Below are 26,553 nucleotides of genomic sequence, written 5' to 3' on the forward strand. Positions count from 1 at the left end.
TTTTTCAGGGTTGCAAAATGATGTTTCCCGGACGCTCTCTGTCTCCCATGCTTCCTCTTAGGATTTACTGGTGTCAGCCATTATCTTACTCCTGATTTGTCATTTGCCACTTTTTTTCTATCCCAAATACTCAGCATCACGGTGGGTGTCGGAGAGATCCTGCCGCCTGAAATCTCTCCTCACTCTTCCCTCGATGGTCCTGGTCTTGATGCAGACAGCAAGAACAGTGCCCTCTGTAGGCCACTGCCGGAAATATATCAGCCTCTTTACACAGAACAGTGATTTCATAATCACTGTAACCATCAACCACAGTTGACGAGCTTAAAAAAAATTTTCACACATCAGAATTTTTCTTTTAATAAATAAATTTATTTATTTATTTATTTTTGGCTGCATTGGGTCTTTGTTGCTGCGCGCGGGCTTTCTCTAGTTGCGCTGAGCAGGGTCTACTCTTCGTTGTGGTGCACGGGCTTCTCATTGCAGTGGCTTCTCTTGTTGCAGAGCCCGGGCTCTAGGCTCACGGGCTCTAGAGTGCAGGCCCAGGAGCTGTGGCGCACGGGCTTAGCTGCTCCGCGGCATGTGGGATCTTCCTGGGCCAGGATCGAACCCGTGTCCCCTGCGTTGGCAGGCGGATTCTTTTTTTAAATTAATTAATTAATTTATTTATGGCTGTTAGGTCTTCGTTTCTGTGCGACAGCTTTTTTTTTTCTAGTTGCGGCAAGCGGGGGCCACTCTTCATCGCGGTGCGCGGGCCTCTCACTATCGCGGCCTCTCTTGTTGCGGAGCACAGGCTCCAGACGCGCAGGCTTAGTAGTTGTGGCTCACAGGCCCAGTTGCTCCGCGGCATGTGGGATCTTCCCAGACCAGGGCTCGAACCCGTGTCCCCTGCATTGGCAGGCAGATTCTTAACCACTGCGCCACCAGGGAAGCCCGGCAGGCGGATTCTTAACCACTGTGCCACCAGGGAAGCCCCCAAATGGTTTTATATTGCATTTAATTGGCATTTGCTGCAGATGGCAATATGGTTTTGTTCTTTTCAGACACTTTACTCCTAGAATCTACACTTTACTCCTAGAATCTACAGTTGCTTGGCGACATAAGCCGATGCTGCGATTGGTTTATTAATTTGCCATTGAAAGCCTGCTGCCTTTAGAACTGCAAAATGTTCCTGACAACTTCAACATAGTGGCTATCCGGGGGGCAGCTTCTTCTGACTCCCAGGCTGCAGGAACTTCTTAATTGTAGGGATGTTGCTGATTCTTGTTTTAAATGCCTGAAATGTGAAACAGTAAAATCAGGGTTTCAAGAGCACTCACAACCTTTAAGAGAAACCAAAACTTTGTCATGAGAGGGAGAAGCTTAGATTGTCAGCTTGTGAGGCCCAGAGTGCTGACTCCAAGTTAATCCTCAATACACATTTCCTGGGTATTCCTGAGAAGGGTAATACAATTGCTGGCCTGTTTAGCATTAGTGAAATTTTCTTACTGAAGAATCATTGAGGAACTTCCCTGGTGGTGCAGTGGTTAAGAATCTGCCTGCCAAGGCAGGGGACACGGGTTCAATCCCTGGTCTGGGAAGATCCCACATGCTGCAGAGCAACTAAGCCTGTGTGCCACAACTACTGAGCCTGTGCTCTAGAGCCCACGAGCTGCAACTACTGAGCCCGTGTGCTGCAACTACTGAAGCCCGTGCACGTAGAGCTTGTGCTCTGCAACAGGAGAAGCCACCGCCAGGAGTAGCCCGCGTACTGCAACAAAGAGTAGCCCCTGCTCACCACAACTAGAGAAAGCCCGTGCGCAGCAACGAAGTGCAGCCAAAATAAATAAATAAATAAATAAAATTTAAAAAGAAAAACTGACACCAGTAGGTAATGCATATTAATAACTCTAGAAATTCATATTTCTTGAAGTATCAATTCCTGTTCTAGGAATTTATTATAAGGGAATAAGTATGGGTATGAAATAACTATAAGAATGTTAGCACAATGAAAAACTAGAAATAACCTATGTTTCTAGGAAAATATAACTGGTTATATAAATTATGTTACCTCCCTGCAAGAAATATAAGTCAGCAATTTAAAATGATATTATATATATATAAAAGGAAGGAGGAAGATCCCTGTATTGACAGAGAATGCAATGCATTGCATCGTTTAGTTAAAAAAAAAAAAAGCCCAGGGCAGAACATAATATACACTATTTTCCGTCTTGTGTGAGAAAGTGGGAGGAGGGGAGATAGGCATATATTTATATTTTCTTATATCTGCATAAATAGGAACCCTGGAAGGGTACACAGGAAACCAATAAAAAAGATTATGGGGGTGGGAAGGTGGGAGGGCACTGGTGAGAATGAGATTCCATAATTAATGACCTTTTTATATTAGTTCTGATTTTTCAAAAAGATGTGACTCTATTGCTTAGTGAAAATAAAAGGGAATAAAATGACATTGCAGAAGAATATTGACATGTAAATAAACACATACATGTATTGACATGTAAAAAAATGTTAAAAGCAGGCCACAGAACAATATTTAGTATGATGCCATTTGGGAGGAAAATGTAAAATAAGACGTCAGGAAGTCTAAGGCAGAAACATTTGGCTGGTAGGATTACTGTTGTTCTTTTTCTTTCTTTTCTTCTTTTGGTTTATATGAATGCCTTACATATTTCTTTTTTAATAATTAAAAATTGCTAGTCTTAAACTACAAAACCTATGGTCACCTATTAGAGAAAATGTTTGTAAGGAATTGGAATAGAAGCCAGGTAAGGTCTGGCAGTGGCAGGAATCATAGAGAGAGGTCTGAGGATGGGCAACACATCAGGAAAGAGGCAGTGCTGTCTTGTAATAAGGAAGAACAAATCTGACTCCATATTAGACCTGGTCCTTTTCCTGTGCTTAGTCATGCTGGCTTTGCACCTTTTGCAAAAGAATGTTGCCTGTGGCCTGAAATATACAGGATAGCCTATTTTCAGGGCTGTAACCTTTAAGAGTCCATTCACATAGAGATAAAGAGTTGCAGAACAGAGAATAACATTTGTCTTGTTGAAGGTTTACAGGAACATTGTGACCTGACCTACTGGACAGCTGCAAGAACAAAGGATTCCTACACCAAGAAGTTGCAACAACTGACCATGCCCCTCCCTCACCTTCCCTTTAGAAGTGCTTTGCTGAAACCCTTTGAGGAGTTCCGGGGTTTTGGTGCACAAGCCACCTATCTCCTTGAATGGCCCTGCAATAAACCTTTTTTTGCTCCAAACTCCCACGTTTTGCTTTGTTTGGCCTCACTGTGCATTGGGCACATGAACTTGTGTTGGTAATACTCTGAGCAGAGGCTCTGAGCAACTGAGGGGCTTCATGGGGACCCCTGGCATCAGGGGGACTTAACGGGGCAGAATGGTCTGGTAGGAGCTGGGGAGGAAAAGAACACAAGCAGACCTGTCAGCCTTACTTCTTCAGTAAAAACACTCTCAAAGCACTACAAGAAATGGAAAGCACTAAATGTTTATGCTAGAAATCAAAATAATCTATTCTTTCTCCCTCCATAAGATTTTACTTCCTAAAAATCCTATCAGAACAGAAATCTCATATCCTTTCATCGCCCTTGGTTTATTCCAATTCTGTTCGGTTAGAGGTTCCATAATTACACTGTGTTTTGGGATCCTTATTAAAATTTTGGTCCAAATGCAGTACAGCTCCAACAGAGCTTCCGTTTTTTCAGATTTCACTCTTTATTCTCATCAGCAGTAGGAAATGTCACCATCCTGGATCCTGGAGGTGGAGGAGGGGACTTCCTGCACTGTGCACCCCCCTCCCCCAGTTCTCATCCGCCCCTCCCCCACTGCTTCCTGGGCTGAGGGGGTTGGAGGGCCCTGGGAGGCGGGGACTTGGGGGGGCCGTCTTAGATGTCAGCCCCGCCCCGCCCTTCTCCCCGCCGTAGGATCTGAGCGCGCAGCTGTCACCGACCCGGACCCTGTGCCACACCCGTCTCGGCCAAATAGATCCCTGCAGCCTACCTTTTCAAAGACGGGGAAATGCCGGGTTTTAGCTTTCTTCACAATTAAAGCCGGGTTTTCCTCTGGGGGTTAGAACGCAGCCAGCGCCACCATCATCATAAGGTTCAGGATGCCATCGGCATACATGTAGATCCTGACAAGACAGGTGGACTCTCGATCCGAGAGGAACCTTTGAGTATGGGGTTTCCTGATCCGCCACTTTTTTTGGTGCAATTAGATACTGGGGAAATGACTTTTTTTTTTTTTTAATGGAGGTAGTTGATTTACAATGTTGTGCTAGTTTCGGGTGATTCAGTTATACATACTTATATCTATTTTTTCTTCAGATTCTTTTCCCTTATTGGTTATTACAAAATACTGAGTATAGTTCCCTGTGCTATACAGTAGGTATACTACTAAACAGGTCCCCTGACTGCAAATCCAGATAGAATTTTATAGTTTCAAGTCTTTGTTTTGTCTTAAGTTTACTCATCTCAGGTGAAACCGAACTATTCCTGGGAGGAAGAACCCAATCATCCTCAGCCAGTGCTCAGCACAGAGTGGATGCCTGTGGTGTATAAATGCAAAAACAAAAACAAAAACCGTGGCCACTCATCTTCACCCTTCAGTATTTGTGATAAAATGTGGCAGCTCTTCCCATCAGTAGATGGGGTCTGCTGCCTGGGCTGACCTCATGACTTGCTTTGACTAATAGGATGAGGTCCCAGTTCTGAGCCTAGAACCTAAGAGCCTGTGTGCTTTCACCCTCTCTGACAACCCTGCCTGGCTACCAGGAGAACAAGCTCAGAATGAGAGAATGAGAGACACGGGGCCATTTGCCCCCCACAGTTGATAGTCAGCCAACACCCCAACCAGGGTCTCCTCGCTGACTACTGGTTGACCACATAGGAGTGAGTCCAGCCAAGATACGTCAAGCCTGGCCCAGAAATGCTGACACCCAGATGAACCATAAACTGGTGAGCAATAATCCTTGCTGATTTAAGTCACTGGGCTTCAAGGTGACATGTTATACAGCGTTATTTGCAGTAATTGATCATTGATACAATGCTCAATATTTGTTTGCTGAGTCAGTCATTTCCACCTTCATGCAGAATAGTTTACCAGGTCATTTGATGAGAACATACTTTGTTAGGAGTGGGGAGAGAATACGAGAATGTTGAATGCAAATTGTGATGAAGAGTAGAAGGGGAAACTTGGAGCAGGTATTCAGAGTATGCACAAGACATGCTGTTGTAGCACGAGCATCTCCCCTTGTTCCCTTGCCTCCTCCCCTCCATCCAGGCTGAAAGGTTACATCTGAGCTGGGTCTCAGTTGGTGCAGGACCACAGAGTTTGGCTAAGAACCCAGTATAGGCACGAACACTCTGGTACCTGAGTGTCTCCTTCAGGTCCCTCCCATGCAAGTTGTACTTAGCAGCAAGGTAGCTGAGGATAGCTCTTGTCTGTGTCAGCACCATTCTGTCAATTTCAACCAGATGCACCTGGCGGAAAAGCAGGCATCCATCTGTGGTTTGAGTGAAGAGAGGTTAAGATACTCTCCCCCCATGATTGTGGTCACCCTGCAGGAGGGTCCACTTCTGATTTCATTGTGATTATTCGTTTTCATCCAAAGTGGTGAGTTAGAGCCCCCAGTTGTTGAGGAAATGTCTACCATTTGCTTCATGGAAAATGTGAGATTTGCTTGATGGTTTCATGAATTTTTGTGTGTTGGTTAATCATGATTATTTTAAAGCTTTCTACATTTACTCTGACTGTGTTATGGTATAAGTGCTTTTGGTTTTCAAACTTTCAGGTGTATAAGAATCACCTGGAAGAGGTGGGTTGTTAAAAATACTCACCCCACCCTCCAGATATTCTGATCAGGGATGGAGTCTGAATTCTTTAAAAAGCACAACAGGTGTCACTCTAGGTCTACACGGCAGCGGGATGGATGTGACAGCAAGAACCCAGGTCCTGGGTCCGAATGTCAGCTTTAGCCCTTCCCGGCCATGTGACTTCATGTAAATGACTTATCTGAGCTTCAGTTTCATTTTCTCTAAAATGGTCATAATATCCAACTAGCAGGATTTTGAAAGGATGAAACAAGATAACATAAGTAAAACACAATACTGTCAACAATCAGTGTTCAGTAAAATTTAACTTTTCTTCTCTGTCAGTGACTGCCTATATAAATAATGCATTTAAAGATGTACTACATATAGTGCTCTTTTCATGGGGTCTTGAAGAAATGAGCAGCCTTTAAATTTTCACTCACACCTGTACATTAATGAGGATAAGGAATTTTACCTAGTATAGGAGCCAGACTTCACCAGTGCATTGGCAAAAGCCACAGTTAATTCCCCCAACTTCCAATACTGTTCCTACTTGGCTTAATGAGAGGTGGGAACATGGTGGAAGAGAACCAGCACAGGCACCAGTGACAGCTTTCCAGGGAGCTAGTGTCCCTGTCTCATGGGGTGATGGAGGACTTTGGGCAAGTCTTCAATTTCTCTGAGCCTGTTTTATGATCTGTAAAAGTATCTGTCCTGTCCATCTTACTGCGTTTCTTTGAGTGGGATCATACTTGTGACCATACTTTGGAAATATCAATACTATTGTTAGTGGAGACACTGCAAAACCTCCATTTCCTAGAGGCAGTTCTACATTTGTCCAAAACTGAAGGAACATCTAAAGCTGGGCTCTGTGTTTCTGCTTATCAGTGATGCAAACAGCCATTAGAAATGATCTCTGCTTCTAAGAGCTGATCGTCCTCTTCAGAAGGATTAAAAAAAAAACTCACATCAAGAATGCAGGAGAGGATTTTTGAGATCATTTAGTTCAAGTCGTTCATATTATAAACGATGGTACTGTGGAGGCCAAGGGGGCAAAGTGACTTGCTCAAACCCAGAGGGGACAGCTAAGCCGGCAGAAGTGGCCTCCTGACTCCTGGCCCAGTGCTCTCTCTGGCTGTCCCTGTTTACAAATAACAGCAATGCTCAGGAGGGTGTCCCAAGCACAATAGCAGCATCACAGACTCAGGGAGGGCTGGAGCATTTCTTAAGCTGTTAGGGAGCACTTCCTGCCAGATTGATCATGGGAGAGTTCATGGAGATACGTCCATTTATTTATTCAGTACATAGGTATTTAACCACTGCTATGCGACTGTCCTTATTTAGAGTAAAATGGGGCAGAAATAAAGAGGAAGAGGGGAAGAAGCGCTTCAGAGGTATTCTAGATAATAAAGGTCCTGGACAAGAATTGGGAAGGGCTAAGCATGTCTTCCCCCTCAATGAGATCTCCCGGCATACTGCAATCTAGGACCAGAGAGATTCTGTTATTCTATGGCAGGGAGACGAGATGCAGAGAAATTAAAGGCCTTGCCCCAAACCATGCAGCAGGTAAACACTAGGTCTGTTGATGACTTGCTGAATGTCTTTCTTAAAAAATAATTTGTGTTAATTTCATGACTATTTATCAGCAACAATAGGGACACTGGGTTTCCTTAGATAAAGAAAACATCAATCACATTATGGCTGTTAGAAGTTTAAGAAGGACTGGGAACTCACCAGTCTTCTCTCTCAGTGTGAGAAAATTTTCTGGGGAATTGTAAGGATTAAGGACTTCTTCTAAATTCAGTCAAATTTGGATCTTTTCTATAGTTTTGATTCTACAGTTGTGACCTGGTAAAACGCTGTCTATTAATCTGCTAAAACCGCTAAGAAAAAGTGAATAGGAACAATGAGAACCAGAGAACATCTTCGGTGCAATTCACCCTCCCTTTTACTCCCTCTCCTCCAACCCACTGGATCATTGTAAAGAATTCTTGAAGGATTCTCTGGTGGGATGGGGATTATTGAACCAGTTGGCACTGGGTCAACCCAGGCTATCATATCTAGTCGAAGCCAGAATCATAACCTACTTGAGGAGCTTTTATGAAGCCTAAGGAGGTAGTGCTGATGACACATTTAGCTCTGTGCCAGGGACACAGCGAACAGTCAGTGTTAGCAATCACACTGTGGGCCTTTTCTAATGGTTGTCATTCCAGAGCTCTGTGTTGAAATGAATATTTCCAAGAACATATTTGTATTTTTTCCGATAAGATAACACTGAATAAATCTAGGCTCACCCTTCTGCAACTTCTCATATTGTTCTCTAGTTTCAAGAAATTCTTCTTCAAACTAGATAAAGGATAGAGACATTGTTATAACCTTAAGGTGAGAGAGAGAGAGAGAAGGAAAGAGAAGCGGGGGGGAGAGAGAGGAATAAAGAAAGAAAGAAAGCAGGAAAGAAAGGGAGAGATAGAGAAAGGAGAAAGAAAGAAAAGAAAGAGAAGGGAGGGAGGAAGGAAGGAAAGCAGGAAAGGGAGAGATAGAGAAAGAAAGGAGAAAGAAAGAAAAGAAAGAAAGAGAAGGGAGGAAGGAAGGAAGGGATGGAAGGAGAAAAGAAATGCTCACAGTATAAAATTCCCAACGGCTTCCAGAATGAAAACTTTAAAAGGAACCACAAAGCTATCTACCACATAGCTGAAAATTCTGACAGAGCGTGTGTATAGAGTAGCTTAGACTGACATGGGACTGGCATCCCTTTTTGGCTGTTGCCTACTTAAAGGATATCCCCAAGCCCCCATTCATATTTTTCCTTTTCTTCATCTTAGCTCTGCCTTCTCTCCAAACTCTTGTCCTTTCCTCCAACTTCCCCAGGGATTTCTCCTCTTCCCTTTCCTCTCTTTCTTCTCTCTCTTCTGTGTTTTCTCCCTCCATATCGGGTCAAATTAAGTTTTTCTTTGATGCTCACATATTCAATGAAAGGGATCCAAAGATCATTATTCAGGTGGGCGCATCATCATTTATTGATGGAGTTTCCAAAGCTTTTGTGGGAGAGAGTGACCTTTTTATCCCCCAGACCTTGAGATGGGGGTAAGATAAGGTGAGTAAAACAAAGCAAAATAAAGAAAGTCCTACGTCCATGTTCTAGAGGAGATGACATTCAAATAGGGACAAGGGAGTCTACACCTGCATGAAACAAAACAATTCCAAAGCACTTGTGAAAATCTACAGAGAAGTCAGCAAGAAGGAATTCAGAGTTAAGGAAAAATCCCAGTGGGGCAGACCTTTCAGATGAGGGTCAAGGTGGGGGCCAGGCTGCAGCTGGGCCTAAGGTTCTGGTGGGCAGTCATGGGTAGAACATGATTGAGGTGCTGACCAGAGCTGGAAAGACCCCAGGAAATCAGCTGGTCCCAACAGAGAGAATGATTTAGATGTGGGCCTCCTCTCTCTCCTCTGTCTTGTGATCCATCAAGATCTTTCGAGGCTCACAAAGCTTCCAGAACACCTCCCTAGGCTTTCCCCTTCGTACCCCTGTTTAAGCAGAAGACTGTGATCCCTCCTTCACCTCTTACAAAGGAAGGCAGTTGGAAAGGAAAGAGTGGCTACAGCTTGAAGGCACCATCCTGACTTTTGAAGGGGGAAGGGGACCACGTCAGTCTTGCCCAGATTACCCTCCTTCCCTTTCCCAATCAGGAACCAACCTCCACGTCAGCTGCAGCCAGCAGCCAGCAGATTGACTCTATCCTGCCCCGGCCATGGATGTAGCAGAGCTTGGGTTTGGCCACCATGACTCTTGGCTTGGGTTTTCTGAAGGGCAAAATAAGAGAAATGTGTCTAAAGAACAAACTAACACAGACTGTATGGTGTGTCTCCACTTAAAAACAACTCCAAAATTGGTGAAACAAAACTATTATTTAGGGATGCATACATAGGAGGTAAAACTAGGAAGAAGAGCAAGAAAGTAATTATCACAGATACAAGATGGTGGTTATCTCTATTAAGGAGAATGGGGGTTGTGATTGGGGAGGGGGATGTGTGGGATTCTGGGATGCTAGTAATGTTGTTTCTGAAGCAGAATTAGTAATTAGCCTTTATCATTAGTCTTTAAACTGTATAGAAATGTTTTTGCACTCTCCTATATGTATGCTCTATCTCACAATTTAAGAAAAAGGAAAGAACAAACTATACCTATCAAGGTATCTGTGTTCTGTAGACTCAAGAGCCTGCCTCTGGTATTTTGAGAAAGGAACCAGGGGTTAATAGGATGGTTTCATGAATGACCCTGCAAAAGAAATCTTTTCTAACAGTGGGAAGGAGCTGGACCTGTTGGGCTGGAAATGATCCGTGGGAACTGGGGACTCCTTCATTTCTGTCACGAGATTTTCCTGATGCTGGGACAAGCACAGAAGCAGACTGAGACAAGACCAAGATCTAGTCCTTACCCAGCCACCAAGGAGCTGGGTAACCTCAAGTCCAATTCCCTCAACTTCTGTCTGCCTGCATGCCCTCATCTGTAACTGGGAAGAATTACGCTAAGTGACCCGCGGCCTTTTCAAGCAGAGTATAGTGATAACGCACGTGTACCCAGTGGCACTTTCTATCTCGTGGTTGCAAGAGTCACAGTGGCTATTATGTTAGTGACCCCTGCCAGGATTATAGAGGGGATCAAATGAGATAACATAAAGGTAAAGTGCTTTGAATATACTAAAGCTCTATACCAACTAAGAGGATGGCTGGATCTTCTTTTCTCACGTTTACCCCTCTGACCCCAGATGCAACAATGCATCCTGCAAGAAAACGGCAACAATGCCAGCTGTTGGCACAGCGCACAAGGCGCTCGGAGGCGCTCAGGGAGGGTCAGGGTGAGCGCGTGGAGGGGGAGGCCACCCTCAGCTTACCGAGCAGAGCAGCACTCACCGTAGTCCTCTGCCAGGTGAGCCCCAGACAGCCCCACATCACGCCCTAGCCAGGGTACCACTTGAGGATGCTGCCTGCACTAACAAACTCACAAGGAAGTAAAAAAACCAAGAATACCAGTAGCTCAGTTTATGATGAGAAACGTAGTGTTAATACCCACAATCCTAAGACAACAAAGTCACTCGGGTTCCCAAAGTCTTGCAGGTGTTTTGAAGCCATTTTCCCTCACAACCGTCCGCTTCTCCTCTGTGTTGGATTTACAGTTGAACTCTTGGAGGAGTTGGATTCCTTTCTCGCTGGGGTCTTGCCACCCCCGGGCACTGCCTATGTTCGGTTTTTGTCCAGATTCATTCCTTTTAAATTGCCTCTTTAGCTACGGCAGGTTGACAATTAAAGGAGCTTCCTGAAAACCCACCACTTTGTTGTCTTGGGAGACACAGTGATTAAAAAGGCACCACAATTCTCTGATTAGAGGAGCTATGTTTAAGGCCAGCAACTCACTACTGAAAAACCTTAAAATGAATCTTACAGTAAAGTAAATGTGGAGAAAATATGAGAAGAGGGGGATGGCGACCATGTCTTCTAACCTCCTTCCAACAAGATAACTCCTGAATTCCCTGATCTCCTGGAGAGTCCCTCGTAGGATGGTTAAGGACCAAAGAGAAGTAGCCCCTCACACTCTTAGAAGTCAAAAGGAGGAGGGCACAGGAATTCACCAACATGGCAAAGGACACACACACACACACACACACACAGTGGGTTCCCACGCCCGGGTTATTCACATTCCAGGTGGACCAGCTTCCAGGTCCTGACCGGGTGTCAGGAGGTAGCAAGGCAAAAGAAACTGGGCAACTGACAAATGATTCAAGCCCTCCCTCAAAGGATCCCCTCCAGGTCCCAAGGCATCCTGCAGCTTCAGACAAAAATCAAGCAATACTGGGAATTCCCTGGCAGTCCAGTGGTCAGGACTCTGCACTTCCACTGCATGGGGCATGGGTTCGATCCCTGGTTGGGGAACTAAGATCCCGCATGCCGTGCAGTGTGGCCAAAAAAGAAATAATAATAAAGCAATGCTGGTGAAGTTAAATATCAGCGTCTCACTTGGGAAACTCCGTCTCTCCACTCTCCTTTGACTGCACAGAGCTGCACCATTTGACCCCCTCTACCTGCCCAGAGAGATGGGGATGAGGCTGTAAGTCTGGCTGGGGCTGGTCTGAGGTTGATTCCTGTCGTTCTGTCTCCATGAAATGTTTAACTAGTCCAAATTCTGTTTGAAATAAATTCAATGGGACAAAGGAAATCCTGCTAAATCTCTGTTTACAGCGATTCTATTCTGCTACCCCAGTTAGCCAAAGTAGAAAGTTATCCTTTGGTTTAGAAACTGTGGATCCAAATATGATCATTTCTGGTAGCCTCCAGAAAGTTGTTTCTGAGCAGTGTGTGCTTAAAATGCAGGCTGAAAAGTCTTTCTTCTGGCTGGTTATTCTCTTAGTGATTTGAAACCCAGAGAGATGAAAACTCCCCGCCCTGGATTGCCAGTGGGAGACAGGTACCTCACACGGTCACCGAGTATCATGACTTGGAGGCTGCAGACTGTATATTTGTTCCAGAGACCCAGTCGAGAGTGATCTACCAATGGCTGTGCCTGGTGCCAATAATACCAAACTCTCAGACAAAAGGATTGGCAGCAAAATGCTATCCTAAACTTATTAAGAATGGGGCAAGCTTCTTGTTGGCATGGCAGGGTCGACATTCAAAGAGATGTAGAGATATGGGCCCTTGGAGGTGGAATCAGTGGGAACCCAGCAACATCAGACAAATGGATAGCAGTCTAGGTGCTAGGAATGGAATGTTGTATTTTCCATGGGGAGGGGAGAGTCACTGAGTGAGAGGGAAACCTGGACTCCCTGGGGTATAACCCCCTGGAAGTGGATAACAGCCACTCTGGCCTGTCCAAGGGAATGAACACTGAGAAAGCTGAGGGCTTGTAACCCAGCAGGACCCTATGGGACCTTCCCGGGACAGACCTCTTTGCCCCCATCCTCTGCTATCGCTCCTCTCTGAAGTACCTAGATAATAGTATCTGATGGACATTCCTGAGTTGTTTTACAGATGCTAAAACCACCACCAAATGGAAGAAATTAACTACTTGATAATCATGAGCACATAGCCCCCAGACCTACCGGCTGCCTAAGGATTGATAATGTGACACTGCCCCCTTACCTCACTTTCAACCAATCAGAGAATCGGGCACCAGCTGATCCCATACCCTGGGACACCCCTCCCTCACCTGGTCTTTAAAAATGCTTTGCTGAAACCCATCGGAGAGTTTGGGCTTTTTGAGCACTAGCTGTTCTGGACTCCTTGCTCGGTGCCCTGCAATAAACCTCTGCATCTTCCTTCACCACAACCCAGTGTCAGTAGATTGGCTTTACTGCACTTGGGCGAGTGGACCCAAGTTTGGTTCGGTAACATACTCAGGTGTGGATCTGGTTTTGTTCATGTAAAGCCTACTCCGTGCTAGACTTGGGGGTTGGATCCTAAAACAGAAATGATAAGTGGGTGTGACTATCCCCATCTTTCAAAGGTTGGGGGCTCTGGGCTTTAGTGCCATGAGTCCTCACTATTGTACAACCTTATTCCATCTCTCCTAATCCTTAAGATGGGGGTGGTGATTGCACTTCCCACCCCAGAGGGTTATTGTGAAGGCCAAGGACTGATAAAATTAATAGATAAAATATATACCATGGGAGAGGCAGAGTCAAGATGGCATACTAGGAGGACACGGAATTCGCATCTCCTCACAACTAGGGCACCTACCAGGCACTGGTGGGGGACCAAGGACACCTAAGAGGACGGGAGGGACCCCCATCGACCTGGTAGGATGTGGGGCATGGGGGGAGTGAAGGGGGAGGAGAAGTGGAGGCGGGATGGGACTGGTACCCCTGAGGGGTGGCTGGGGGACGGAAAAGGATCCCATGCCCGAAGGAGGAAATTGGGGAACCATTGGGAGGACAGAGGATCAAAAGGGAGCATGGCCAGGTTTCCCCTGCCCACTTGGACCCCCAGGAACCTGTTGAGAAAAACGGAGCTGGAGGAATCAGGCTCCCTGACTTCAGACTATACTACAAATCTACAGTAATCAAGACAGTATGGTACTGGTACAAAAACAGAAATATAGATCAAAGGAACAGGATAGAAAGCCCAGAGGTAAACCCACGCACATATGGTCACCTTATCTTTGATGAAGGAGGCAAGAATATGTAATGGAGAAAAGACAGCCTCTTCAATAAGTGGTGCTGGGAAAACTGGACAGCTACATGTAAAAGAATGAAATTAGAACACTCCCTAACACCATGCACAAAAATAAACTCAAAATGGATTAAAGACCTAAATGTAAGGCCAGACACTATAAAACTCTTAGAGGAAAACATAGGCAGAACACTCTATGACATAAATCACAGCAAGATCCCTTTTGACCCACCTCCTAGAGAAATGGAAATAAAAACAAAAATAAACAAATGGGACCTAATGAAACTTAAGAGCTTTTGCACAGCAAAGGAAACCATAAACAAGACGAAAAGACAACCCTCAGGATGGGAGAAAATATTTGCAAACGAAGTAGCTGACAAAGGATTAATCTCCAAAATATACAAGCAGCTCATGCAGCTCAATATCAAAAAAACAAGCAACCCAATCCAAAAATGGGCAGAAGACCTAAATAGACATTTCTCCAAAGAAGATACACAGATTGCCAACAAACACATGAAAAGATGCTCAACATCACTAATCGTTAGAGAAATGCAAATCAACACTACAGTGAGGTATCACCTCACACTGGTCAGAATGGCCATCATCAAAAAATGTACAAACAATAAATGCTGGAGCGGGTGTGGAGAAAAGGGAACCCTCTTGCACTGTTGGTGGGAATGTAAATTGATACAGCCATTATGGAGAACAGTATGGAGGTTCCTTAAAAAACTAAAAATAGAACTACCATACGACACAGCAATCCCACTACTGGGCATATACCCAGAGAAAACCATAATTCAAAAAGACACATGTACCCCAATGTTCATTGCAGCACTATTTACAACAGCCAGGACATGGAAGCAACCTAAGTGTCCATCGACAGATGAATGGATAAAGAAGATGTGGCACATATATATACAATAGAACATTACTCAGCCATAAAAAGAAACGAAATTGAGTTATTTGTAGTGAGGTGGACGGACCTAGAGTCTGTCATACAGAGTGAAGTAAGTCAGAAAGAGAAAAACAAATACTGTATGCTAACACGTATATATGGAATCTAAAAAAAAAATGGTTCTGATGAACCTAGGGGCAGGACAGGAATAAAGACGCAGACATAGAGAATGGACTTGAGGACATGGGGAGGGGGAAGGATAAGCTGGGATGTAGTGAGAGAGTGGCATGGACTTATATACACTACCAAATGTAAAATAGATAGCTAGTGGGAAGCAGCTGCACAGCACAGGGAGATCAGCTCAGTGCTTTGCGACCACCTAGAGGGGTGGGATAAGGAGGGTGGGAGGGAAATGCAAGAGGGAGGGGATATGGGGATATACGTATACATATAGCTGATTCACTTTGTTATACAGCAGAAAGTAACACAACAATGTAAAGCAATTATACTGCAATAAAGATATTTTAAAAATACATACCATGATATCTCACTCATATCAAGTAGAGTCTTCCATTTTTCTTTAATCAAATTACAAGTGGATTTAGTGTTTTCTTAGAGTTTTTTATGCTGAGTGGCCTGTTTTATATGTGCTTTTTAAGTGTTTGTCACAAATGCAATTGATATTTGTAAAAGGGAGCTAAAACTTTTGGAAATTTGATTCAATATTGCAACAGAAGATACTTAGAAAGTAAAATCTGGTGTGGCTTTTGCCTTCATTTGTGATTGTGAGCGCTAAGTGGAGCACGTGGTTTGCTGCTGTATGGAAGCGTATTTGGGAATTTTATGTGACTCTTTGGGCTCACCGTTTTCCCGCACTTACTTCTGCTCACCCCTCGCACATTCTCAAGGCGCACATAGGAGGTTGCAGCATGTAAGTCAGGAATCCAGAACGGGATTCCAAGGGACAGGATCACTCCCCTCCCCACCACCACCACCAAACCTTCCCTGGTGCCCAAGGTAGCCCCCAAAGCCCAGTGTTACAATGAAGGAGACCCCACCTTAGATAAACAGGACTGTAGTCTGCAATCCTACCTTCCTGCCCAAAAGAAGGAAACTTTTTTTCTGGTTGTTAATAACCAGCCACTACTTCGTGTAAAAGTCTCAGCAAATGTCTGTGTGCCCCATTGATGGCTGTCTCTAGCCAGCCAGCTGCCCTTGCTCACTGCTCAGCCTGGGCTCCACACGTTCTGAACTGGGCTCCCAGGTGAACGACGAACTCTCAGCAGGACTGCGGTCCCCACCCCAACCCCCCCCCCCCCAGGAGGAACTGTTCCTTCTAGAACAGCAGAGACAGAGGAGGGGCCCAATATCTTTTACAATCTCACACCCTAGCCAAGAGCCAACTGCTCCCCGGGATTCAGCACTGCAAGACCCTAAGGAGACGGCCAGCTCCTGGGAGGCAGGGATCTTGGCACGGTTCCTCCACCTCCTACAGAAGCAGCCCCGTGTTATCCCCGACACACGGTGGCTTTTACTTCAGTGTGCCACTTTGAGAGACAAGTTTCTTCATTTGTTAAGATTTCTGTGTTGGATCTGTCATTCTTTCTTTCAACATCAAACATTCATGGAGCTCCTTCTCTGGCTACAGTTGTAGGTTTGGACACTCCAAGCATACAAAGATAAATAAGATGCAGTTCCTGTTATCGAAAACCTTACAAACCTTATATCTAGTGATGGAAATATCCAGACTACCAAGAGGTAAGTCAGAATGAAATAAGTGTTTAATAAAAGCATAATATAGTATTACAGGAATAGGTATATATTACAGAATAGGTATATATAAATATGTTTGGTTATTTCAGCCCCTCCCTTCCCTGCCCCATGGCATAATAGGTTAAGGGCCTAAACCAAGTCCTTTAGTCCTTTTTCCTTGACCTCTAATGAATTTAAACAAAGATTAGGATAAACCACAACTTGGTAATACAGAGGACCAAGTTTATGCTTCAAAAAGTAAACCCAATTATTGTTAAAAAAAGTATGTAGTCAAAGCTTACAAGAACAGGTGCAATGGAAATATTCATTCTGCCCCTGGGAAACGAAGAAGCCGGGAACAAAGGAGTTCTTTCTGGATTTCACCCAAAATGCAAACACTCTGAGAACACAGCTGCTAGAAGAACCAGAACCCAGGGGGTCAAGCTGAGTCTAAACTCACGCCCACCTCTTCAACTCTGCTTTTTGTACTGACCTTGACCGACAGGTTTGTCCTGAATTAAACACACCTGGTTCTCCAAGTAGGCTCCACGCATGAAACTTTAGACCTTGGGAAATGAGACCCCACCTCTGAAGGCTGTCGAACTTCACCTGGGTGCAGCTTTACCTGAGATGAGCAGGGGGTATGCACGGCCCCACCCAGAGCCCCAGGTGCCCAAGGCAAGGTGGACAGAAAGCAGCCATAATGGCATGACAACCTTTGGATTGTGGGAGTGTGGTCCTTGGGTAACAAACATGCCCTAAATCTTTTTTTTTTCTTTTCCTTTTTTTTTTCTGTGACCATAAAGTAAGAAATGATTTATTTGATAAAAAATAGAAAGTATAAGGCACAACTTTAAAAATTGCACTTACCAGTATTTAAAACTTTGCTCTTCAAAAGGCATTTTTAAGAAAAAGGCAAGCCAAATATTGGGAGAAATTATTTGTAAAGCATATCGGATAAAGGGACTCATCCAGAATATATGAAGAACTCTTATATATCAATAATAAAAACAAAAATCAACAATTAAAACAGTGGGCCAAAAAAAAAAAAAAACCAGTGGGCAAAAAATTTGAGCAGATAAAATAAAAAATTTTAAATATCTTTTAGAAAATGTGGAAGAACACGTATCTGAGTTTGGCTCTGGGTACCAGGAAAAACAAAGACCTACATACAAATTTCAGCTCTCCCTCTCATTTGAGCAAGTTTTTTTTAACCTCTCTCAGCTACAGTTTCCTCATAGTTCCTAATTCATTTGTTTAGTGATGGAAATGTGACGTGTGCAAATTGCTGAACATAGTAAGGACTCAAAAAATGGCGCACACGCACACACACACACACACACACACACACACACACATATCTGTATCTCCAGATTGCAGCAATATTCACATGTGAGAAAAAAGTCAATTTTGCTTCGAAAAGGAGGGGAAGGCATTCTCTAGAAGTGTAATTTTGGACCAGCATCAGCTTTACCTGGGAACTTGTTAGAAATGTAGAATCTCAGTCCCTGGGCCAGATCTACTGAATCAGAGTCTGCATTTTTCACAAGCTCCCCAGGTGATTCACTTGTACACAGGCAGATCTCAGAGAAATTGTGGGTTCAGTTCCAGACCACAGCAATAAAGCGAATATTGCAATAAAGTGAGTCACACGACATGTTTTTGGTTTCCCAGTGCCTGTAAAAGTTATGTTCATACTATACTGTAGTCTATTAAGTGTGCAGTAGCATTATGTCTAAAAAAACAATGTACATATATTAATTAGAAAACATTTAATTGCTAAAAAAATTCTGGCCATCACCTGAACCTTCAGCAAGTCATAATCTTCTTGCAGTAGTAACATCAAAGATCACTGATCACCATAACAATTACAATAATAATGAAAAGTTTCGAAATACCCCGAGAATTACCAAAATGCAGCACAGAGACACAAAGTGAGCAAATGCTGATTGGAAAAATGATGCTGAGGGCTTCCCTGGTGGCGCAGTGGTTGAGAATCTGCCTGCCAATGCAGGGGACAAGGGTTCAAGCTCTGGTCTGGGAAGATCCCACATGCCGCGGAGCAACTAGGCCCGTAAGCCACAACTACTGAGCCTGCGCGTCTGGAGCCTGTGCTCTGCAACAAGAGAGCCCGTGACAGTGAGAGGCCTGTGCACCATGAAGAGTGACCCCCACTCGCCGCAACTAGAGAAAGCCCTCGCACAGAAACGAAGACCCAACACACCCAAAAATCAATCAATAAATTTATTTTAAAAAAAATGATGCTGATAAACTTGCTTGAAGCAGTGTTGTCTCAAAAACTTCCATTTGTAAAAAACGCAGTATATGCGGAGCACAATAAAACAAGGTGTGCCTGTAACTAAAATCGAGTTTGAGAAGCCAGGTCTAGAGTGAAAACCCAACTAAACTAGACCTGGGGCTCAGTGTGTGGCCCCAGGTTCTCCCAGGGTCTGCTGGGCAGGCACAAAGTGCAGAATCTCATGCTTAAAAAGCAGGCTGATGGACTTCCCTGGTGGTGCAGTGGTTAAGAATCCACCTGCCAATGTAGAGGACATGGGTTTGAGCCCTGGTCCGGGAAGATCCCACGTGCCGTGGAGCAACTGGGCCCACGTGCCACAGCTACTGAAGCCCGTGTACCCTAGAGCCCATGCTCTGCAACAAGAGAAGCCACCGCAGTAAGAAGCCCGCGCACTGCAACGAAGAGTAGCCCCCACTCACCACAACTACAGAGAGCCTGTGCACAGCAACGAAGACCCAACGCAGCCAAAAAAAATAAAATAAAATCATTAACTAAAAAAAAAAAAAGCAGGCTGAGCAAATTGTGATGTGCAGGAGTGTATGAGGCTAAGAACAGAGAAAGGGAAGGGGAGAGGGAATTAGGGAGAATTATAAGTACATTTCCCATGTTAGATCCTTTATAAAAAGAATTCCTAAGATGCGAGGCCTCCTCCAATCCCCAGGTTTAAGTACCAGGTGTGTAGGTTCCAGCCTTGGGCAGGTCTGGAAGAGATGTCACTTTCCTCAACTCTAAAATGAAGAGTTGGTTCAGAATTAGATCATCTTCGTTTCCTCCAGTTTTAACAATCTTTCTGGTCTTATTTCTCTTCCCTTGTATTCATTCGCCCTGTGCTCCTATCTGCTGAACACACACTTTGGGAAATCAGCCAGTCTTTTTGGGGTGAAATTCTACTGATAATGTTAACAGTCGTTCTGGACAATTTAGGCAAAACAATGCACATTTTTCTTGATTTCAGTTAGGCAAAAAGCAGGCTTTTATTGAATTTTCTAGATAATGAAAGTTTTAAGGGATTAATTTAAGAAGTTGCCAGTTTTAGCAGATGCTTGGGGTCAAAATACAAGATGCCAGTTCTTTTTTTTATTGGAGTAAAATTGCTTTACAATGTTGTGCAAGATGCCAATTCTAAATCTATTATCACTAGAAATATCCTTGACATTTACTCTGGCTTCTCCAATGGATAAGAACTGCCTAGCTTCATGACAACCAGCAAGATCAAAATCCATCACTAAGACAAAACATTCTCCGAGAGAATCCTGTATTCCCCACAGAATTTAAATATGCTAGTTTGGAAAGATGTAGCATTATCCTAGCTTTAAGTGTATAATGTTTCAGAAAAAGAATATGTTAAAGTTGAAAGAGCAATATTAACAGCACAACCAAGACTTTCAGTATAGCTTTAATATTACAGCCCATTTTTAAAAAATTAATTTTTAGTGGAATATAGTTGCTTTACATTGTTGTGTTAGTTTCTACTGTACAGCAAAATGAATCAGCTATACGTATACATATATCCCCTCTTTTTTTGATTTCCTTCCCGTTTAAGTCACCACAGAGCACTGAGCAGAGTTCCCTGTGCTATGCAGTAGGTTCTCGTTAGTTATCTATCTTATACATAGTATCAATAGTGTATATATGTCAATCCCAATCTCCCAATTCCTCCCACCCCCACCTTTCCCCCTTGGTATCCATACAATCATTCTGTAGGTCTGTGTCTCTATTTCGGCTCTGCAAATAAGATCATCTATACCATTTTTCTAGATTCCACATATATGCGTTAACATACAATATTTATTTTTCTCTTTCTTACTTCACTCTGTTATGACAGTCTCTAGGTCCATCCATGTCTCTACAAATGACCCAATTTCATTCCTTTTTATGGCTGAGTAATATTCCAGCGTATATATGTACCACATCTTCTTTATCCATTCCTCTGTTGATGGACACTTAGGTTGCTTCCATGTCCTGACTATTGTAAATAGTGCTGCAATGAACATTGGGGTGCATGAGTCTTTTTGAATTTTGGTTTTCTCTGGGTATATGCCCAGTAGTGGGATTGCTGGGTCATATGGTAGTCCTATTTTTAGTTTTTTAAGAACCCTCCATACTGTTCTCCATAGTGGCTGTGTCAATTTACATTCCCACCAACAGTGCATCAGGGTTCCCCTTTCTCCACGCCCTCTCCAGCATTTATTGTTTGTAGATTTTTTGATGATGGCCATTCTGACCAGTGTGAGGTGATACCTCCTTGTAGTTTTGATTTGCATTTCTCTAATAATTAGTGATGTTGAACCTCTTTACATGTGTGTGTTGGCCATCTGCATGTCTTCTTTGGAGAATGTCTATTTAGGTCTTCTGCCCATTTTTTGATTGGGTTTTTTTTTTTTTGATATATAACAAACCCACAGCAAACATTATTCTCAATGGTGAAAAACTGAAAGCATTTCCTCTAAGATCAGGAACAAGACAAGGGTGTCCACTCTCACCACTATTATTCAACACAGTTTTGGAAGTCCTAGCCACGGCAATCAGAGAAGAAAAAGAAATAAAAGGAATCCAAATTGGAAAAGAATAGGTAAGACTGTCACTGTTTGCCGCTGACATAATACTATACATAGAAAATCCTAAAGATGCCATCAGAAAACTACTAGAGCTAATCAATGAATTTAGTAAAGTCGCAGGATACAAAATTAATGCACAGAAATCTCTTGCATTCCTATACACTAACAACGAAAGATCAGAAAGAGAAATTAAGGAAACAATACCATTTACCATTGCAACAAAAAGAATAAAACACCTAGGAATAAACCTACCTAAGGAGGCAAAAGACCTGTACGCAGAAAACTATAAGATACTGATGAAAGTCCATTTTTAATTGATTATGAATGATTTCTCTTCTATTTTTCTATTTATGACATATTAGCAAAATACTTATTTGGTTGGATTTGACATATTAATTAGTTGGATTTGACATGCTACCAAAGGGAAAGTATCCTACAGGGAACTAGCCCCCGGGAAAAAGAGCTCAAGTGTTTATATGGCATTTTCAAAACACAAACAACTGAACCCTATTCCAGGGTGGGGAGGGAGTAGGGGTTACTTATGTAATAGGATGGTTAGGGAGGTAGTTCTGTTCCAAGCTCACATGCTAATAAGCATCTTCTGTGGAGAGCCCTATATTTCAGTTATAGAAACGAAATTTCCTTTCCGTTAGGGTCTAATGGATTGATTCATATTGACATCTCCCCAAGGCTAACGAACTTACTTAAATGAAAAATACAGCTGAGCCGAGAAGGAGACTTCATCCCAGGTTGCTTGGAGAATAAACAAAGTGAACCACTACATGGCCCACTGCTGTTTAAAGACTGGGGCAAGTCTTAGAAAAATTTGTGTCTGGACTTGACTTAGATACGCCTGCTTTCAACTTGGTGCCATCCCCTGGGGAGGCAGGACCCCAGAGGAAGACCCCAGTGTCACATCATTTGGACTGAATCTTCCAAGCATACGAGGAAGGCAGGAGGTTGAGTTTACCCGTTAGGCACCTGGCACAGAGTGGGTGATGCCTGTGTTCTTTCCAACTGTGTCCAAAAATATGAGATTTGGCCGAGGAGGAAAAAAATGTAATGGCTCAAGAATTAATAAATGCTTCAGTTTTACCAAGCGTATTATCAACTGAAGCACCACCTGACTCTTACATACTTATTTTTGAAATTACATTTAACGTGCGACACGGTGTGGGAGGCATTTTAACGTATGATATTATGCACATTTCATGCACAAGCAATGAAAGTCTTCAAAGGCTTTGTCTAGATGTACATTTGCCTCTCGTTTTCATTTATGTATCGACTCAAAAGAAAAAATATCTCTGCCTTTTATTTGATATAGACAAGTTTAGAAATAACTGTCATTAAGTTAACCATAAAGTTAAAACAATCGCTAACTACAAGTTGCAAATTTGGCCACAAAAACTATCCAACCAAGGCCAAAAAGAGTGGATAAGAACGTCACCACTAACCTTAGCTTTTCCTGGCTCTTGTCTCGGGGTGCTGTGGGTGGATTAAGTGAGGGTTTATAACCCTTTCCTTTCTAATTGAAAGCTCCACCCCCTCAAGGGATTGGCCAATGAGCATTCCAGTTTGTACACACTGCTGGGGCTTCACTTAACATCCCTTGTTTGGATATTTGATAGAGCATCAAGATACTCAAGTAAGAAGAAAGTAAGATTCCACTAGCTCATTCAACAAATATTTACTAAGTACCACTCTGTGCCAGGTACCATTTTAGGCCCTGGGTCTACAATGGTAGGCATGACAGACCCAGTGTCATCGGTGGTGCTTACATTCTAGTTGGGGAAGACAGGCAGTATAAATATATAAACAAATAAATGCAGTGTATTCAAAATAATAATGGTAACAATATATCACATGATTATAGCTTATGAATAAATGAAATCTACGACCATAGTGTTATAAGTGGTAGGAGGGAGGAATTGGGAATATAGTTATAAGGTACCTGCACTACCCGTGAAGTGGTATAGTGTTATTTGAAAGTGGTCTTAGTGTAGTTGTATATACATATTGGAAACTTTAGAACCAATAAAACTTTAAAAAAAACCAAACAACTATAATTGACATGCTAAGAGAGGAGAGAAAATGGAATCATATAAAATGCTCAATTAAAACCAGAGAAGCACTGCAAAGTAAAGGAGCTCTTACAGTGGAGGATTACTGGACTGAATGTCAATATTATGACATAGTATGAGTGTGCTTTGTGTTTGGTAATTGCAATCATTGTTGCTTTTGTTGTGGTCATCCATTTACAATGCTTGGTGTCAGTTTATTTATCTCTTGTAAAAATAAAATACAGTGTGTGAAAAAAAAATAAATTAAAAAAAATAAAATAAAACCAGAGAAGGCAGAAAAAGAGTGGAAGACAAAAAAAGGTGGGGGGAGAAACAAAGAACCAGGGCAACAAGTAGAAAACAGCCACAAACCTGGTAGAGATTAATGCAACTACATCAATAATCATTTTAAATGTGAATGTCTTAAATACACCAATTTTAAGACAGAGGCTATCGTGAGTGGCTTAAGACCCAATTCTATGTTTTCCCTAAGAAACCCACTTTAAATATAAAGACACAGATTGATTAAACAGAGAAGATTGCCAGGGGGTGTCGAGTGCTCTGAAGAAAATAAAATAGGGTGGTGAGACAGAGGTATGGAGTGTGTGGGGTGAGCTACAGAGTTCGTGATCAGAGGGTTCCCTTAGGTGGGGATGTTGGCACTAATAGAGCAAGGAGCCCACCATGGAATCTTCTGGGCAGACAATTTGGGTAAAAATTACAAAAGGCAAATACAACAAAGAGGGAACATGAGCAGGTATGAGAGCTGGGGCCCCCTGGAATTCACCTTCTGCTGACCCTTTCCCCAGGAGCCTGGCACCTCCATGCATCGCCCCACCCCCCAGGCGCCTGGTCCGGAGTGTCAGGTGTTCCTTCGGGCACCCAGTCTGCCAAAGCCCCTCTGAGTGGCTTAGGCTGGGTCCCAGGCTCATTAGGCGCTGCAGCTGTTCCTCTGTCAGACACCAGAGCCCCACACCGTCCAGCTCCCCGTTTTGTCCTAGACGCTGGAGGACCCACGAAGGTGTGCACTTTTACCCCGTTGGCTCAGCTGCTGTGGCGTCTAGCCGGTGAGCCTCGTGGGTCCCCTCTGCTCCGGCTCCCTGCCTCACGGATCCTAGTTCATTCCTGAACGCTCAACACACTGCTGTCTTTGAGGACAACGATCCGCTGCCTGACCGCCTGCTCTTTTACCGGAGTCTGGTGGCTCGTGAAGATGGGAGGGTGGAGGGTGTTGAGACTAAAGGGTCTGGACCCAAAAGCTGGGGGACTCCACGTGTGCAGGATGGGGAAGGGGAGCTTGTTTCCAGCATGGGAAGTCAACTGCACGATTTCAGCTCATGTAACCGTGAGCAGAACGATGTGGGAACCTGTCTTCACAGGAAGCGGCTTGGCCTCTCGTACTTATTTTCTCTAATCCTCCAATTCAGTGCAGAAGCCAACTTCCTCCCTGGTTGTTTTCTCAAAGAGCCAGCCTTGAGGGCCCTCTTGTGTCTAAGAGAATTAAAACTCCCAAAGCACTGTTTGCGCTATGGCTTACAGTCTACACAGCAGGCCCTTGAGTAATAGTATCAGGCAGTGGCCCTGGGTAGTAAAATCCCACCCAAATGGTCTTATAACAGCTCAAATTTCTTGCCATCCCATAAAACTCAATGATAGAGACCCTTCGGTGTTATCAAGTCAATGTCTGGTTCCCACATGTAAATTAATCTCCAAATGAGTGTAAAGCGTTTACCCTCCCTGAAGAGTCATAAGGAGAAATCCAAAAGACCGCCCTCGCTCAGAAACCAACTGCAGGTTCAGGGAGTGTCCCCCAAACACCCTCAGGTCTGGTAATCTGCTGGAAGTCCTCACAGAACTCACAGAAAACAGTCATACTCACAGCTTCGGTTTATTACACGGAGAGGATACAGATAAAAATCGGCCCAGGGAAGAGACGTACAGGGCAGAGTCCAGGAGTGTTCCAGGCTCGGAGCGCCCAGAGGTCTTCACTCTGCAGAGCCATGGACAGCGCTAACTCCTCCTGACAAGCATGTGTGACAACAGAATTCTGTCACCGGGGAAGCCCACCCGTGCCTGAGTCCAGAATTTTACAGGAGCGCCATCGCGTGGGCATGACTGACCGCCCACGTGGCTGATCTGTCTCCAGCCCCTCCAGAGTGGAGCTGACACCACATGACCCGGAGCCCCTGCCCAACATCACATTGTTGGTGCGGCTCAAAGCCTACGCCAGAAATCATACAGTTGTTATCTGGCTGGCCTAGGGCTCCCGGCAAACAAAGATACTCCTATCAGGCATGTCTCTGGATAGTAAAATCCCACCAAAATGGTAGGAGAGATTCCAAGGCTTAGACATCACCTCCCAGAAGCCAAGGCCAGACCTGTCTCTGGGGAAGGTGAGACTCTTTACTGCATCCCCATCCCTATTTTCTTCTTTTTGTTCTCTTGCTCCCAGGAAGCTGGCGGAAACATCAGCCGGGACCACCAATGCTCCTCGGGCCTGCCCGGTGGTGCACCTGCTGCCCTGCCTTTGCTCCTTCGGTAGTTCTAAATATTAGAGCGATGACAGAGTGCTTGCATTGTGAAAATGTGAAGACAGAGAACAATCTTCACGTCTGCGTTGCGTTTTCCTCTAATAAAACCCTGAGGGGCTTGCATTGACTGTGACAGGCATTAAGGATCACCTCACAACTGTCTGTTTTGCACATCTGGGCAAAAATCCCTCCTGTAGTAAGGAATGAGTGTGTCCACTTTATGAGACGCGGATCAAACGCTTGCCTTTTTCCAGTTTTTAAATTCCTAATTATTAGATACTCTCAAAGCGGCAATTCTTTCTTTTCTAAAATTACTTCTGCTGTTGACACATCTACCTTGCCTGCTGCGTGGTGAATTTCTTCTACAGCAGGGCCTCTGATCTAGGGTTTTGTCTCCTGGCACCATGCTTGGCACATAACAGGTGGTCAATTAATATTTGAGATGTAAGTCAACACATGTTTAAAGCAGTA

The 26,553-nt window shown here is 43.8% G+C and overlaps 1 protein-coding gene across 1 annotated transcript; it reads right to left on the reverse strand.

The window, feature by feature from the left end:
* Positions 1 to 399: 399 nt before the first annotated feature.
* LOC103002179 (glutathione S-transferase alpha-4-like) lies at positions 400 to 22,954 on the reverse strand. The gene is given in 7 exon segments (XM_007194043.2): positions 400 to 1,203; positions 1,205 to 1,273; positions 4,014 to 4,146; positions 5,385 to 5,517; positions 8,119 to 8,170; positions 9,520 to 9,625; positions 22,946 to 22,954. Coding segments are annotated over 6 exon segments (528 nt in total). The 5' UTR covers positions 9,607 to 9,625; positions 22,946 to 22,954; the 3' UTR covers positions 400 to 1,149.
* Between the last annotated feature and the right edge of the window lie 3,599 nt (positions 22,955 to 26,553).

Source organism: Balaenoptera acutorostrata, chromosome 10, assembly GCF_949987535.1.
Source record: "Balaenoptera acutorostrata chromosome 10, mBalAcu1.1, whole genome shotgun sequence".
Classification (NCBI taxonomy): Eukaryota; Metazoa; Chordata; class Mammalia; order Artiodactyla; family Balaenopteridae; genus Balaenoptera; species Balaenoptera acutorostrata.